This window comes from Condylura cristata, unplaced genomic scaffold (assembly GCF_000260355.1).
Source record: "Condylura cristata isolate star-nosed mole 26May11 unplaced genomic scaffold, ConCri1.0 scaffold00024, whole genome shotgun sequence".
Taxonomy (NCBI): Eukaryota; Metazoa; Chordata; class Mammalia; order Eulipotyphla; family Talpidae; genus Condylura; species Condylura cristata.
The window spans coordinates 1,023,992-1,036,893 of NW_004567125.1; the positions used below are offsets into that span (position 1 = coordinate 1,023,992).

The window sequence follows — 12,902 nt, forward strand, 5'->3', positions numbered from 1 at the left end:
CCCCCCCCCGTCTAGTTAAAATCATGTACTTGGAATCGGAAAAACATGCTTCCTTCCAGTGAAATCTCATAATTTGAGGGTCAAGAGGCAGGTGACCTTGGCTTACCCGAGTCCCTGACTATGGACCAGGTCCTTCCTGCTCTGTGTGTCCACCACCCCGTGGACACTGGTCACTCAATATGAGTAACTGAGGCCTGTTAGCTGTCACAGTCATTGCAACTGATGCACTGTTTACTGAGGGTCTACCCTGTGCCAGGCAAATACTGATGTGAGTGCCAGCAATGGGCAGACCACAGAGGGAAGTGGGCGTTGGGAAGAATGCAGGCACTTTGCACATTCAGTCCTTTAACAAGTTGTCACTGAGGCCCTGCTCTGTCCAGATACCATGCCAGGCTCAGAAGTACTTCATGGAGTGAAAACCAAGTCTGACATCCTGGTTAGGAGTGACAGACAGTAAAGAAACAAATACAGGCATAACAGAATATCAAGTGGTGTACAGGCTCACAGAACACGAAAGCAGAACTAAAGGAAACTGTGGAACCCTTACAAGGGGATGTATGAACAGAGACTGAATGAAACAGGACAGGGAGAACCATGAGACAGCCCCCCCCCCACACACACACATTCTGTTGGTAGTGGAATCAGCAGGTGCAAAGGCCCTGGGGTCAGTTTATCCTGATGTAACAAATGCCCCAAAACTCTGAGGACTAAAACAATCTTTTTTAAGATTTATTTATTTTATGCATACAAAAAATGGGGTACAGGTCAGAGGTGTGTGTGGGGGTGAGAGGATTCACCAGAGACAGAGTGGAGAACAGAACAGAGAGATTGAAATACATTGCTGAGGGGAGCAGCAAGCAGGTCAGGAGAGGTCGGCTGTGCCATGTGGGTCACCTCCGGGGCCGGGGATCAAACTCATGTTGCAATGACTGAGATAGTTTCATAGCACTGCACTTTTAATTGGCTGTGCCACCACTGGGGATGGCCCTAAAACAGTCATGTTTATCATCTCCATAATTCTGTAGGTGGGCCAGGTCCAGTTGAGCTGTTCTGTTCCATGTGGAGTTAGCTGGAGTCACTCAAGCAGCTTCATCTACCTGGGAGCTCAGCTTCAGCCCTGTGTTTGAGCTTCTAGAACAATGAAGGGCTTGTTAGAACTCTCCAACCCCCCTTCCTTCCCTTCTGTGCTTCCTCCTCTTCCTTCTTCCTTTCTTCTCTAAGTTTTAAGTTCAATAGTTCAGCCTAATTTTCTCTACATGGCAGTGAGAATCCTGGGGACAAACACAGGAGCTGGCAGGCCTCTAAGGATAAAGCCTGAAGTCACGCACATCCCTGCAGTCACTTTCTGTGGCCAAACCAGCCACAGTCAGCCTAGGCTCGAGGGAGGGCCTGAGGGGCGGGGCTACCACCTGAGGCCAGGGATGGAGGAAACGCAAGTGCCCAGCCTGGAACAATCCACAAGCCCTCGGAGGAGGAAGCAACCCTGTGTGGTGGGATTGCTGGGATCAGTGTGTTTAGGGGATTACTTAAGGGACAGGAAAGGGGCTAGGAGGTGATATTGGTGAGGTCAAGGGGCAGCAGAGATGTCATGGGGCCTGTAGGTATTCTCAGGATAGGCTCTGGCCCTGGAGGTGTCACCAAAGGTTAGTGCACAGACAGTGGTCAGCACCCCTTGGGCCACTGCAGGGAGAACAGACCAGGGCGAGGATGGGCTAGTCTCCCAAAGCTGCAGTAATAACCCCCCACAACTGTTGTTCTGTTAAAACAATGGAAGTTTCTTTTCTCACAGTCTGGAGCCCAATAGTCTGACTGGTGTCAGAGCCACACTCCCTCAGGGCTGTGGCCATGCTAGGTGTCCTGGGCGTGACTCCCATCTGAGTGTCTGTGGCTGAATGCTCCTCTTAGAGGGAAACTCGTCCTGTGGGGTCTAGGCCCCATCCTCACTCAGTATGATCTCAACTGCAAAGACCCCATTTCCAAATAAGATCATACTCATAGATTCTGGGTAGATATGATTTATGGGTGGGTGGGACACGAGTCAACGCATTACAGGAAGCAAGGGCTTTGGGGTGTGACACAAGCTATGCAACTTCTGTCAACCGACAAATTCCAGATGGAAGGGAAAAGCTCTGAAAAATCAGAATTTCCATTGTTAACTTATGTTACGACTTCCCTTTTTTGTATAATCATGATATCAAAAATATTCTGAGCAACCATCAGTTTGCAACTGGTTTGCCTTAGCTTCATAAATTGGCTACCTGGCCAGGGCAAAGTAAGAGCCACCCCAGGGCAGGAAATCCCTGTGTTCGGAGACAAAGGCAAGCTCCAGGAGAGAGAGGAGCCCCCAGAGCATCAAGACTCCTGGGAGGCTTCCCGGTCTTTTGAAACAAAAAGCAAACCTCTGATAAAACTCCCAGGGCATAAGGACTCATGGACAACTTCCTAACATTATTGACACAGGTTTTGCTTAATGCATGACTATGTGACTTCCTCTTAATTTACCCTTTTCTTAAACAAACTACTCTCTGCTAGACTTAATTAACCTTTTCCTAAAACAAACACTAACCACTCTCTGCTAGCCTTAAGTTAGCCATTAGCTTCTCTTTAGACAATCACTGATGACTCTGCTAACACAATTATTTCTTCCCTAGGACCCCTAAATCCTTTGCTAACAGCTCATCCTTTCCCAGACCCCTTATCCTTTGAAGTCATAGTTAATCATCCTTATACATGAAAGTTCTCACAAATGTGTACAGTCTAGTATACATAAAATGCATACCATAAAGCCATAAAGTGTCAGGGAGAGGATACATTGTTCCCCTCTTCCTCGAGAACTTTTTTTTTTCTTCTTCTTCTTTTTAATTTTATAACAGTTTATTTTTACATCATTTTGTACATTTTTTTTCCTATCTCAATTGTAATCCCCGCGGGTTTCCCATCACCATGTCACCCGTGTGCCATCACCATAATCTCGTACACTTCCCTCCCCAACCCCCCGTTTTTGATCCCATTCCCCACTCCACCCCCACAAAATGTCTCTGGTATATGGTTGTTCATTATTTTTATTAATTTCTTGCCTGATCCATTATACTCCTGCTATGAGTATTTTTCTTTCTCTTTCTGGCTTATCTCATGATCTTTTCCAGCTCCACCCAAGTTGCTGCAAAAGACATGTGTTTCTCTTTTTTGATTGCTGAGTAATATTCCATTGTATATATGCACCACATCTTTTTAATCCAGTCATCTACTTTTGGGCATTTGGGCAGCTTCCATGTTTTTCCAATTGTAAATAAAGCAGCAATAAACATGGGGGTGCAGGTATCTTTTTCAATCAGTGTTTTTGTGTCTTTTGGGTAGATACCTAAGAGTGGGATTGCTGGGTCGTAGGGAACTCTTCCTTGAGAACTTTTATGCTGATTTCTTATTAACTTACCTAATGCATTATTGTAACTAACAACTTGCTGAGCAGTATAAGTAAAGACCTGCTAAAAAGAATGGGCAGGAAGACTTGCACCCAACTCCAACTCCCATGTCTTCCTCACGCCCACTCCCCTTTCCCCCTTTTGGAATCTCAGCACAACGATGCCTTCCCACCTAAAGGCTCTGTCCTCTGACAGCTTGTTGGGGCCGATCCCTGACAGGGGTGCCTCATGAGGATCTTGCTGCAGTGGTCCAGGTGAGAGGCGCCTCCTAACTTTGTTTTCCACCCCAGCTCTGGAAGAAGGTTCCTTGCTTGACACAGTCTGCTGAAGCTGAGAAGTTCTCTGCCCCAAGCCAGGTGCCTGGGGGCCCAGCAGGCAGCTTCAGTGGTGTTGGGGTGGGAGGGAAGGGGGGGTCCTACCAGGCACTCTAGCCCCCTGTGCATGGCCCTGGGGCAGCTGGGGGTGCTCATGGGAGATAGTTCTCAAGGCCCAGATTAGGCCACCTGGCCGGTTCACCACTCCCTGTCTGTCTCTCCCTGGTTAGCCACTGAGGTCCTGAGACCCAGTCTGCCCTCACTCGCTTGAACATGCCCTGCATTTCCTAGCTCCCCAGGGAGGCTTTCAGTGTCTTCCATGCTTTGCCCCAACCATGGCTTTTACCTCATGCTCTAGACCTCCCCCAGTTCAGCCCCCACCCCCAACCCCAGTCAACTAAGTCTCTCAATGAATCCCCAGTGATGCTTGATTCCCTCTTCCCCACCCTCCCATTCTTAGTAAAGGTGCCAGCTCAGAGGCCACCTCCTCCAGGAAGTCCCCCTTGTGCCCCTATTCCTCAGGTTGGGCCAAATGCCTCCTCTGGGGTCCTACTGCTGCCCTGTTGTCCCAACAAGGCTCAGGCCAGCAGAGGACTCTGGGAAGAAGATGCTCTGAGGCCTGAGTCCACTCTCAGTCCCCTACGCCCAGCCCCATCCTGCCTCTTGCCCTAAGGGCCCTCCCACTGGCCCTGTCCCATGGAAGTGGGACTCAGATAGGGACAGAGCTGCAGGCACAGGGCTGGGGTCAGAGCTGAACCCAGAGTTCCCATGAAACACTCGTGGGGACTGGAGGCCACCTCCACCTTGGAGCCCAGGGAGGGGTCTTGTAGGCTGGGCGGGAGAGGCCAGGATGATTAATAAGACATTCTCAGTCCCTGGGGGAGAAGTCAGGAGAAGAATGGTTGTCCAGAGCAACACATTCTTTCCTGTGGATAACTCTAGCCTGCCTCACCCACAGGGAGTGGGGTTTCAGGGAAGCTGGGACTAAATGTGAGCCAAAATGAGTATAGAGATCTTCTAGGTTGAACATTCACTTTGTGAGGAGAAACAGGCCTAGGGAGGTAGGCAGAGCTTCCTGGTGGGGCTCACCCAGCCGATGAAGCCTAAAGTCCTGTTTTGTTTCCCAGGAGTCAGGGACTGAGGCTGGGACTAGAGATGGCAGGGTGGGGGCATGAGGTGGGGTTGGGTAGAAGGGAGGGGAAGGACTGCAGGATCTTCCTCTAGTTCCTCTAGCTACAGGGATAAAACATTTGGTCAAGATGCCAGTGTGAGCAAGTGACCGAGGAACTCACTTCCCGGCCTTTATGAAGGCCTCAGTGAACAGGTATGTCACGGCCGGCCTTTCCCTACTGCCACTGCTTGCCTACCAGCCCCCATTAAAGGTCAGCAGGGTGACGGACACACTTCTGTTAATGCTGGTGGGTGGACTGTCTGTCTGCGCAGTCACCCTGCCCCTGACTGGGTGACTTCAACAGCAAACATTCACTTGTCAGCCTGGAGGCCAGGAGTCCAGCATCAAGGTTTTCCCTTGAGGCCTCTCTTGTCCGCTTGCAGACAGCCGCCCTCCTACCACTTTTTCACGGGTTCATTTGTCTGTACATCTGTCTGCATCCCTGGGTGCCTCTATGTCCTGATCTCTACTTATAAGGATACCAACAAGAGTGGATTAAGGGCCCTCCCAGGTGGCGCAGTGGGTTAAAGCACAGCACTACGAGGCTAAAGTCATTTCAGCATGAGTTCGATCCCTGCCCCAGGAGGTGACCCACATGGCGTGGCAGACCTCTCCTGACCTGTCTGCTGCTCCCCTCAGCAGTGTACTTCATTGATCTGCCTGTTCTGCTCCCCATTCTGTCTCTGGTGAATCTTCTCACTGCCCCTGCACTTCTGGCCTGTACCCCAGATCTGTATTCACAAATAAATCTTTTTTAAAAATTTGCTTTTTGTAACACATTCTGCCAATGAATAATTGTTCAATACCTACTAGAAACCAGGCACTGTGCTGGCTCTGGGCCTTCCTGGGAGCAAACCAGACATGGTCTCTGCCCTCCTGGCTTCACTGTTTAGTAGGGGAGATACAAATGTTCACCATTTTAAATGTCTACTAGAAAATGGAAAACACACTGTGAAGGAAAAGTATAGGCCTCTGGGAGTACTGAGCAGTTGGGAAGAGCTTTCCCCAAAGAAGCTACAGTGGCACCGAGGAACGATCTAGAGTAAGGGGAGGGAAGTGGAGAAAAGTTCCACACTGAGGGAAAAGCAAGTGCAAAGGGCCTGTGAGGGGTGGTCTGGGGGTAGCTGCAGGCCTGTGGCCCCCAGAATGCAGAGAGCAGGCGATGGGTCTTGTCTGTGACTAAGGTGATGAATGTGGAGTCTGTCCTTGCAGCATGACGTCTCTGGAGCTTGTGAGCAAGGCTGAGAGGCACCATCAGGCCACCCAGGATGCTGGGAAAGGCACAGGGGTGGGGTCAGAAATATAGTATGGGAGGGCCAGCAAGGGGAAGTGACTGACATTCCAGCAGGAGACCAAGGTGGCAGCCTCACTGGAGGGAACTTGGAGAGAAATGGAGGGCTCTGAGGTAGCAAGGGACAAAGAGAGCCCAGAGGGGGAGGCTGGTCCCCACCTGCTGCTGCGTTTTGATTCCTTTGATGATTCATCTGCGAGTCATCACCCCCCCCAGTCTCGCTGTTTATCCCTTTAACAATAAACTTGTTTTTAATCACTGAGCAATTATGTTAAGGGCCAATGACTTTCATGTGAGGCGCTTTCCCAGCCACAGTCCCAAGGAGACTGTAAAAGCAGATTCTCCTCTCTGTGGCTCTCACCACCTCGGCTATGCGCAAGGCCCTTGCGTGGCTGGGGGCCAGTGGATGACCCTCCCCCCCGCCCTAACTCTGGAGCTGAACGCCCTGGCATGACTCCCTGGGTCCCAGAGGAAGAGAGCTGGCCTCGAGTGCCTTCTCCACATGGATCCTGAGACATCTCGGCAAGCCCAGCTCTGCCTAGGACAGAGGGCCACAGGCCAGCTTCCCCTGGCCAGCGCAGGCTTTCATCTTTGTTGATGACCTTGGGGCACTCACCAGCCCCTAACATGATGCCCTAGGAGCCTGAAATCTGAGGATCTGCTCTGAAGTCAGGTAGGGAAAGATAAGACACCCTGTTTTTATGCACTCCCCATCCTCAAATCAGAAACTGGCTCATTCCCACATCAGTGAAATCCCAGCTTCCCAATCACCTCCTGAGTATCCTGGAGCCATGGTGGCCTTTCCAGCCCTCTTCCCAGTTCCATCCGCCTGGAAGACCAAGCCGGCCTCCCTGTCCCCAGTCCCTGCGCCACACCCTGGTGCTGTTGCAGGATAAGACTGCTTACACCTGTGTCCCCAAGTACCCTCTCCTCCTCCCTTTTTCCTCTATCTGGCTGACATTTGCCTCTCAAGACTCAGCCAGAAGCCGCTCCTGTGAACCCCCACGGGCCCTGCCTCCTGGGGATCCGCCCAGCAGCCCCAGCTGGGCTTCACAGCCTTCACCCCCCCACCAGAGGTGTGCTCAGTCCGACTCAGCAGCCAAGCCCACGGTACAGTGGTGGGTGAGAGCAGCTCCTTGGCGCCTTTGGGGACTGTTCAGAAAAGGGGTTGTTGGGGAATCGGGGCATCACTAGGGCTGTGCCCCAACTAGTTAGCAGGTTCCAGCACTAAGGAACAGACAGCTGTGGGGCCCCAGGACACACAAAAGCCTGGGGCAACTCCTGCTCTTGGCTGATCCTCTGGCCCTGGGTTGGCTTGTTCATGTTTTCATTCAGCTACCCCCAGTGGGCCCCTCTTCCTCCCACCATATCCCTCCTGGGACAAACCCCAAGCCAGGCATCCCAGACTTCAAGGTCCTCAGGTCCAGCACTAGAGCTGGGTCTGGACAGGACAGTAGGCAGAGGGCTCTGTGGGGTGATGGTGATGGCGGCTAGGCCCCCTTCAATTCCCAGTTACCAAGGGGACTTGGGCCCCAAAACAGCATTTCAAAAGGACGTGCTCAAAGGGGCTGGCTGACCCTCCCAGAGTCCACCCGGACACCAGGGTGGCTGCTCACTGCATCTGCATCTGCTTCTGTCCATATCTAGAGGGGGTCTGTGGTGGTCAGAGGTGCTGGCAGGGTTGGGGAGTGACCACCAGTGACCACCAGTGACCAGTGTTTCATGGGTTCTGAAAGCAAAGACTCTCCTGAAGTGTTTGCCTGGGAAGGAGCTTCCTAAATCCACAGAAGCTCAGTTACTGGGGGGCTTCCTGGCCCTGCAACATCAGTGGGCTTCTCTGAGGTCCATCAGGAGATGGGGCAACTTCAAAGGACAATTAGGGCTAGCCCTCAGGGGGACAGGCTCAGCGTAGCCCTTGGGGCTGAACCTGCATGTAAAAAACTCCTCTCCCCAGACATCATGGGCACCAATCTGCGAAAGGAGTCAGATTCCATTTATTTACTTCCAAAGAGGGTGGGGGCCGTGTAAAGTTGCAGGGTCCTAATAGCCTGGTGCTGGGGGTCAGTGGACAAAGATTGACACACTGGTCGCCAAGCCTCTGCTTCCCCACGCAGAAAATGCCGGCAGCTGTGCAGATTAAACGGCACACAGTAGGTGCTCAGAGGGAGGCATAACTGTTTTGACAGAGGTGAGGTTAGGGACTGACCTCCAGAGACCCCGCTGAGTAGGGAAGGCCTTAAGACATCAGGTCATCACCCAGCGGGAGCTCACGCCAACAGCGACCCTCTGGTCTGTGAAGAGCAGTGCGCATGCGCATGGGTCATGTGGCTGCAGCGCTGCAGCCCCCCCATGTGGCCAAAATGAGAACTATGGCTTAGGGGCCTCACGGACGCTGGCGAGGGGTAGTCTGATCTGTCTTCCCTAGTGGTGGGGGGCTCCGGACCCCAGAGTGCCCACTGTGGTGGCTGGTGTGATATTGGCGGCATGTGACAATGGGAGGGTGTGACAGCCTCCCCAAAGTCACAGGTCCCATCTGGACAGTGATCACCTGAGGCCCAGGGCTGTGAGATTCCCAAGGTGAGGACTATGCTGGAGGCCTCTTAACAGTGTGGCACACAGCAGGTGCTTGATGAATGTGAGTGAATGAGTGAGCCATCTGTATGTGCATGGGGGTGGAAAATGGTGGCCAGAGACAGAGAGCTGTGCCCAAGGACAGTGGAGGTGCCTCTGACACAGGCGGGCCAGGGAGGCTCAGGTCTCGTATACCCCATGCTGGATCAGCCCAGTTCGCTGGTGCAGGACAGAGGCAAGACCCCCTGCAGGCCTCATCCTGGGACCTGGAAACTTCCATTAGGGTGGCCTCTCCACATGCCTCCAGTTTGCTTGCAGGAAGCCAGGCAGCACAGAGCAGAGGCAGAGGTGGGGGACCATAACCAGCCTGACCACACCCCTCCCCAAACCCTCCTGAGTGCAACATTGGTTTCCTAGAGAGGTAGGAGTGGGAAAGCCCAAGGCCAGGCCACTGGTGCACTGGGGAGGGGTGTGGGGTGCAAGGGCTTACCCTCCCCCTCCCCCATATACACCCTACTGCCCCAGCCCCAGGCACAGATAAGGCTAAGGGCTGAGGCTGGGAAGGGGGTCCAGGCCAGGCTCGCAGCCCACAGGCAGAGTGGCGGCTTCACTGGGCGGGATGTGGTGGGTCATGTAGCGCTTCCCCATGAAGGAGCCGATCCGAAGCTGTTCCGGGACCTCCTCAGGCCACCATAGGCTTGAGCTGGACAGGGAGAAGAGGAGGGGCTGAGTCCCTGCTGGGTGGGCAGGCTGCCAATTCAGGGCCTTCTCCCCCTCCCCGGCCCTCCTCTCCTCTGCTCTCCTCTTCTGCCCTTCTAGAGCCAGCCAGAGGCCTATCTTCTCCAGGTGGCCACCCTGACTACCCTGGTGTCCATTCTCTGAAATGACAGAGGGCATTCTGGAGAGAAGACGAGGTCTGAGGAGAGAGGGCCTACGCCAGACCTCCTGATGGGGCAGAGCATGGTGCTCCTTCCCTGAACCTACCAGAAAACCTCCCAGGGGCTCAGGGGGGTGCTGACACTCACAAGCGCGTGGTGGAGGCTGCCAGGAAGGCCAGGAGCAGGAGGCCAGCCAGAGAGGAGAGAATGGAGGCAATGACGATCATGTCCCCACTTCGCCGTCCTGGCCAAGTGTCGATGGAGTGTGGGGACTTCCCTACATCACAGTGGCTGCTCAGAGGCTGACATGGGATGCAGGGCAGTCCCCCTCCACCCATGAGTGCACAAAGGCCGGCTGCCTCATGTTCCCAGGCAGCCTCCTGAAACACCCAACCACCATGTCAGCCATGAGACCGCACTTTGCTCCGGCTTCTACCATGGTCTCACCTTCCAGACTATTCACCCCTATGCCTGCAGACAGATGTCTAAACCAACCATGTTGCTGCCCTGCTCCCTGGGGCCTGCTGTTCAAGGGCTTCAGACCCCAAGCCTCCCTTCACCCCCCACCCCGGGCACTCTGACCTGGTAAGTCACTGGGAACCTCTGGGCCTTAAAGAGAACAGACCCACAGAAGTCACAGCCCCTTCTCCTCCCATCTGGCAGTGCCTGGCACAGGGCTGACTCCCTGGAGGAGGGGAAGGGCTGTTTTTCTCCATGGCCTGGACACCCAAGGCCTGGCAAACAGACATTTGCGGATGGATGGAGCCAGTGCCTGTGCCGAGGAGGCTGGGTGCCCCCTGCCCAGTGTAAAGTTCTATTATAGGGGCAGCCTCGACTTGACACTACCTCCAGGTCCCCAGTTCTATGGCAGCAGGGTAAGGGGCAGCTGCGCATGGCCATTTTGCAGAGGCTGACCGCACAGAAGCATAGTAGGGCCAGTGCCCCTCTCCCAGCCTACCTAGATGCAGAGTGATGGGAGTGGACCACCTCGTCTCGGCCTGGGGTGAGCCCTTGGCATCCATAAGAAGAAACTTCACCCTAGAGAGAGGTGGAGTGGTGAGGTTTCGCTGCCCTCGGCAGAGTGACCACTGCTGGCTGGCCCTGCTGAGGGCCCTCTGAGGCCTCTCAGGTTACAGTGACCCTATCAGTTGCCCCAGTTCATCAGAGCTGCCCACCTCCAGACACTCCTTCTGGTTTCGGGGGCCCCAGGCCTCCCAGAGGAGACCCATGACTGCCTGGAGTCTGTGGGGGCTGTGGAAGCACCCCACTCAGGGCCAGATCCAGGGTAGAGCCCCAGAGAGGGGTGTGGTCGGGGTACCAAGATGGTTAGGACAGGCTCCGGTTATACCTGTGCAGGGGGAGGTCTCTGGACAGTTTCTGGGCCAGCGGTCAGGGAGGCAGTCGGCTCCAGTGGCTGACAGGGGTGGGGCAGGAGGTGCCCCTGGAGGCCGAGCGAGGGCATGGCCGCAGGCAAGGCTAGGTGAGAGGTCGGGGAGGTGGGTGGATGGGGAGCTGGTTCTGCCAGCTGGGTTTGGTGCTCGAGGACACCTACCCTGGTCTGAGCAGCCCTGTTCTGAACTTGCGCTCTCCCACCCAGCTGCGTTCTGACCGTGATGCACCACTTAATGTTCTGTGCCTCAGTTTTCTCACCTGAGTTTCCTCATCTCAGCAAGGGAGTCTTCTCTCCTGCTTTCTTACTTCATGCCCTCCTGACTGGATCCCCAGGCTGTTTCCCACCAGATCCACCCATGGGAGGGACCAGTGGGCCCCAGGTTTACATCCCAGCAGCCCCATACGCTGGGCCTACAGACACCCTCCCCGCCAGCGCCAGACCTTGCTGGCTTCTGTCCCGGAGCTGGGATGATGGCCCGACCCACAGAGGAAGCTAAGGCTTGTAAAGTGGCTGCTAAGAAGGGCAGAGGACAAAGCCATGATAAGGGACAGCCCTGGCCCCCAAGCCCTGCCTCTCCCAGCACAGCCCTCATCCTAGCCTCCAGACGATGACCCACCTGTAAGGGCCTGGGCCAGGGAGAGGCGCGTTGCAGAAGGGTGACTGGTCAGGAAGGCAGCTGGGGTCATTGCCCACCCGCAGCACGGGGGCAATCCTGCCACCACGCACTCGGTCCTCACAGGGCAGCTGGTCCAGGGACAGTGGCATGGTCATATAGTGGCCATAGATCCGTAGCTGCGGGTATGTTGGTATCTCGGCCAGCGTCCGTGGGTTCTGGAATCCCGTGGAGGCTGGGGGAGGGAAGGAAGGTAGGGCTGGGTCCAACCCCGGCCTTCCATGCCTCAGGGTCCAGACAGCCCCTCTAGACAAAGTACAATTGGTCACCCTGTAGAATTGCTCAGGATGAAGCTCAGGATCTCCCAAGGGAATTCCCTCAGGATAAATTCCCTTAGATAAATCCCACGCCCAGCTGACAGTGAGAGACTGCTCAGACCCTCAGTCCTACCCCACCCAGACCTGACGGTGAGGTGAAGACTCACCGTTGCTGAAGGCCACTACCAGCCAGATGGTGTCGGCAGCACTGGCATGTCTGTCCAGGACACAGCGCGGCTGCTCCAGGGAGAACGTGGAGGCTGTGACCTTCCCTTCCAGGTCCCAGGCCGTTATCTGTGGCGTGTAGGGGATCAGCTCTGCAGCCATGGAGACAGGGTGAGGGCCCTGGGGCCGATGCCCCTGGGCTGCCCCTCCCAATCTGATGGGTTGGGTTCCCAGGCTCAATCACTGCAGCAGGTGCCCCAGCCCCTTAAGTCCATCCATCGTGGGACTCCCACTCACCCAGGCTCCTGCAGAGCTGGGACCAGGCCAGTACCACCACAGGGAGCAGCATCCACGGCAGAGGCCACCTCAGGGGCAACCCCATGATGGCCTTCTTCCACAGCCACAGTGAGCTTGGCCACCTCCTGCTGCACCCCTCCCCCAACACCTTGGGCCTGGAGGAGCTGGTTAGTCAGGCTGGTCAAAAGCTGGAAAGACCTGAAAATGTAAGTTTACCTTCTCCTCCCCCAGCCCAGCCCACCTCTGGGAGGGCACTGGCTGGCTGGGGTTCTAGTTGGGGGGCAGGTCCCAGAGCTGAGGGACAGGGGCCATTGCACTCCCATGCCGATGGGCCCCACAGCTCAGGGCTGCATGCCTGGGATTCCTGTACCCCAAGTGCCAGGAGCCGCCCAGTGAGTGACCTTCCGTCCCTACCCAGGGAGCTGCAGCCGAGCAGGCGGCCCCACCCTGTCCAGCTCCAGCCCCATCAA

At 55.1% G+C, this 12,902-nt stretch overlaps 1 protein-coding gene across 1 annotated transcript; it reads right to left on the reverse strand.

The window, feature by feature from the left end:
• Window positions 1-8,186: 8,186 nt before the first annotated feature.
• Window positions 8,187-12,551, reverse strand: LOC101629780 (uroplakin-3b). The gene is made up of 6 exons (XM_012729122.1): window positions 12,433-12,551; window positions 12,138-12,287; window positions 11,657-11,888; window positions 10,606-10,685; window positions 9,795-9,924; window positions 8,187-9,472 (listed from the first exon to the last, which is right to left on the reverse strand). The coding sequence occupies exons 1-6, from the start codon at window positions 12,515-12,517 to the stop codon at window positions 9,313-9,315; spliced, it is 837 nt and encodes a 278-aa protein (XP_012584576.1). The 5' UTR covers window positions 12,518-12,551; the 3' UTR covers window positions 8,187-9,312.
• Between the last annotated feature and the right edge of the window lie 351 nt (window positions 12,552-12,902).